General features: G+C 31.9%; 1 protein-coding gene across 2 annotated transcripts; it reads right to left on the bottom strand.

Annotated features, from left to right (window-relative positions):
* Positions 1-1,234: 1,234 nt before the first annotated feature.
* Positions 1,235-4,327, bottom strand: LOC107475194 (transcription factor DIVARICATA). 2 transcript variants are annotated; one of them, XM_016094811.3, is made up of 3 exons: positions 2,976-4,327; positions 1,876-2,391; positions 1,235-1,342 (listed from the first exon to the last, which is right to left on the bottom strand). In XM_016094811.3, the coding sequence occupies exons 1-2, from the start codon at positions 3,446-3,448 to the stop codon at positions 1,902-1,904; spliced, it is 963 nt and encodes a 320-aa protein (XP_015950297.1). In that variant the 5' UTR covers positions 3,449-4,327; the 3' UTR covers positions 1,235-1,342; positions 1,876-1,901. The 2 variants fall into 2 exon arrangements, with proteins under 2 accessions (XP_015950297.1, XP_052112795.1); XM_052256835.1 differs by having other exon boundaries at positions 1,235-1,338.
* Positions 4,328-4,366: the final 39 nt, after the last annotated feature.

The raw sequence follows: 4,366 nt of genomic DNA, 5'->3' as shown, positions 1-4,366 counted from the left end.
TTATAAGTGTAAAATAGTTTTATACGTGTATAAATAATCATTCAAAAACATATATAATTAAATAACTATATAAAATATTTTATACCATAAATATTTTATAAAATAAATACACAAAATACTTTTTTAGTATTGTTACCTATTTTAGTTTAGTGGAAATAAATAAGGTAATTTGAAAGTACAATTTTTTGGTGTCACTTTGAAGAAATGCTGTGTGACTCAGCATGTGTTTCAAAACAAAGCATATGGTGACATGGGATATAGTGTCCAAAACCAAAATTAACTGCTTCCACAGTTCCACTTGCAAACAAAGGGCACGTGAATGATTCTTCACTTTGATCATTCCACGCATTAGGATTCTTAATTGCTTCATTATTAATTAATTTTTTTTGTGTGTCCACCACCTAAGATCATTAACCCATTGGAGGCTTAACTCAACATAATAATATTATAGAATTGAAAAAGTAACTCGTGGACTTAATTAATCAGATGGGTAGCACTTAAAAACAATGTTCTACTACATAATCGTGGACTTTTAATTTGGGGTAGTAGGATCTTAACGTCCACCATGTTATATAGAACCCAGTACAAAGTGCATACTACACTAAAATGATATAATATAATATAAATTTTAGAATAATTCTAGTCAATTATTATTTTAGTGTACAGTTATGTTTGTTTGTTTTACATTAATATATGATCTTAGTATAATTTGGTAAATTTAAGATGTTATTATAGAACTAAAAGAGTAAAAAATACTTAAATAATTTCTAATACATAGAGATTTGTGTTTCAAAATGTTTCATTATAAATCACATTCTTTTTAGTACACATGAGGAATTGAACCTATACCAATTCTATACCAAAATATTCACTCATATTTGACAAAGCTAAGGCCCAGGTGCCTCATGAATCACCCCCAAGTCATATCTGAAAAAGCTTTATGGTCTAATCATCTAAAAGCATTAATTACAACCCCCTAAAATATCTCTCTTTTTTTTCAAAATTACACCACTAATATATATGATTGATGGCTTTGGCTTTGTTCATTCAACATGTGAAGATGAAAGCTGCATATTTATTGCACGGAGATAATATTTGTATTTTTTTGTGTGTGTATATTTTTGTATATTTTCTTAAATATATATAAAAAATAATTTTAATTTTTTAATTTTTTTATCATCCACTTTTAATATCAAAAGTAAAGAAATATACAAAATAATATACACAAAAATAATACACATATAACATTACTTTTTATTGCAAGCATTTTCCAAAAAGGTGAATAGTCACAAGCTACACATAACTTCCTTGTGCTCTTGACATTCTTCCAGATAAGTCCTTCCTAAATAGAAGATGCAAATAAGATGCATTAGCCACCATCTAAGTTCAATCATTCAAATCAAATCAAATTAAATCATCAAACATCCAATTAGAAAAAACTATTGTTACACAATCAAAAGCTTCATAACTTATCCTCTCATAAATCACATTTTAGTAACATATTTTTAATATTTTAAGGATAAATACAGTTAACTTTCTGATTCTTGAACATTACTTCACGTGTACTTTATATTCTAAATATTTACATTGTACAATTAGATACCTTAAAGTTGTTAAAAAATCCATAAAAAAAACTTTAGTTAACTTTTTTTTTTCTCAATCAAAATTACCTTTATATTAAAAAATAATTTTATCACATCCAATAAAACGATAATTTTTAAGATGTATTTAATTTATATTTTTATTTTCTGTTATTATTTCTAATATTTTTTATTTACAAAATTCTAAAACGTAAATTAGCCACACTCTTAGAATCTCATGTAACACATTTTAGATAAGGGTTTATGACGAAATTGAGGTTTAGCATTTTAGTACCTTTTTCAGATTCTACATGCCTAGTTTCACTGAGGTTGCATTGGTTGCATTTGCATAAAAGTATCATAAGGTCCAAATTGAAATCCATGGAAAGTTCCTCTGAGTAAATACTGCTCCTGAGGTTTAGATCCGTATGAAGAAGCTCCACACAAAGGTGTCATGAACGAATTTCCATTTGTTGAATCAAACACCAAAGGCACACCTTCATATGGTGGTGATTTCCAGTCATATTCCTGTTTAACCATGCTTGACAAAAGCTTCTGACTCTGATTCAAATTTGCATCTGGAGAGGGAGGTTTGTTACTTTCCGACGAAGGCGACTTTGTTTCAGGGAGATTAACCATTGTGATATCATGGATACTGGATCTCCGCTTATCCTTGCCGCCGTTAAGTTGCCGGATAAAGTATTTCTGAGCATGACTTGCAACTTGCGTCGGCGTCCTTGTTGTAACAAAATTTCGAGATATATTTCTCCAATCACCTTTACCATACTTCTTCAAACCCATCAAAAATAGCCTGTGGTGTGGATAATTAGTTCAATTAGCAATTAGTCTAACATCGAAATCACTAAGCAAAAGGAAAAATAGTAACCAAAACTTGCAAACTAAACACTAAAGAAAAGATCTCAAATTCAAAGTCACAATTCGAGTGCAGATAACTTCATGTGAAGATGATAGCCGAGAGTGGTCAAATAATTTGACAAGTTTGACTAAATTGTCATCTATCAACTATCGGCTATTACCATCACATGAAGCTAACTGCACCTCTTGATCAGTTCTATAACTTCAAAATCATTAGCAAAACATGGATTCTTCTTCTACTATTTGACATACACAAAACACATAGCAAGATCAGTATAATAATAACTAAAACAAATCCTCTTCAAAAACCCAAGTTTTCAATCTAATCTCAGTTTCCATTTATTCAAAGGCATCTGAATTATGTATAAACAAAAAATCAGTCAATAATTTAGGTATGAGTATAAAATATATATTAAAATATAAAATACATATTAAAAATATATTTATGTACAAATGTGCAGTAACTGATTTAGTGATTGATTTTTGGTGTGGTAATGTCATTTTTGTTAAAATTATTACCTGTGCTCTTCTTCAGTCCATGGTACACCTTTCTTCCTTTCTTGTTCAGAAGGCCTAGTGGAAGAACCCCTTTTGCAACCAACACCATAGAATTGCTTAAACCCATCAAATTCATGATTATCAACCCACTCCAATGTGAAAGAACCATCAGTAGTTCCCCCTGGAATTGGTATGAACCCAGATTCAATTACATTCACATCTTCAACTAACTCCCTATACTGTTTGATCACATCACCAACCGTCTTCCCCGGGATCATAGCCGCCACCTTCAGCCACCGGTCCGGCGTCTCCTTGTCGAAGAGCGCCAAAGCGTTCTCAAATTGCTTGTTCTCTTGTGGTGTCCATTTGGTTCCTGCACTCTCTTGGAACAACCAATTTGAGTTGTGAAGGTAAGAAGCTGGAGACAGAACTTCAATTCCCCTGTTCATTTCTTCTTCTTCTTCTAATAAGCTATAGCCAATAGTTGCATACATACATAGCAACTCAAGTAAATATTCAATTAAAAAGAAGAGAGAGAGATATATATAACAAAGAGAAGATATTAAGAGTGGTAAGAGTTTAATCTTGTGGACAAAGATGCATTATTTTGCAAAGGAATCTGCTACTTTTCACGTAGCCACAACCAGAGGAATCTAGGGATGGGGAAAAAAAGGAAAGGGTTCTTTTTCTTTTCCAAGACCTAAGGAAAATTCCAAATTCCACAGGCTATGAACAAAGCACTGGCATAAACCCTAAAAAATACAGTTCAGATCTAAGAGAAGAAGAGATCATCACCATCCAAATTTACCGCACACAAAAAAAAAAGACCCAGATGAAAAAGTTAAAAGATAAACCCAAATATGTCAATGGAATTCCAAATTCGAAATTCTAACCCCAGAAGGTTATCGAGTGACACTGAATAGAAGGTTCTAGAATGATAAGGGTGCAATATAGAAGGAAAAGACTGAAGGGGAAGGTGAGAAAAACAAAAAAGGAAGCAACTTTGAAAGAAAATTGAAATGGGGTGGTAGTAGAAGTAGAAGTGTAGTAGTAGTAGTAGTACTAGTACGGTGAAGCTCTGAACTTGGATTTTGCAGTGCAGAGTATTATAAAACAGGGAAAATGTGTTAATAACGTGACAGAAGAAGATGAAGCAACAACAACATCAGATAATCAGAGAACCTATGGTGCAATTAGAATAGAATACGATGTTGCCATGTCTTTTTAATAAAAATAATAATAATAATATTCAGCAGAATATGATAGTTTGGTTGTTGTTGTTGTTGTTGGAGTAGCAGTAGTAGTACTAGTACTAGTGATTGTTTCTGTGAGAGAAAGCGATCTATATGGAAGAGAGAGAGAGAGAGAGAGAGAGAGAGAGAGAGAGAGAGAGGGGAAGGAGTGTGGAAAGA

Source organism: Arachis duranensis, chromosome 2, assembly GCF_000817695.3.
Source record: "Arachis duranensis cultivar V14167 chromosome 2, aradu.V14167.gnm2.J7QH, whole genome shotgun sequence".
Taxonomy (NCBI): Eukaryota; Viridiplantae; Streptophyta; class Magnoliopsida; order Fabales; family Fabaceae; genus Arachis; species Arachis duranensis.
Note: the sequence above shows the minus strand (reverse complement) of the source record. Positions and strands in the feature narration are given on the sequence as shown.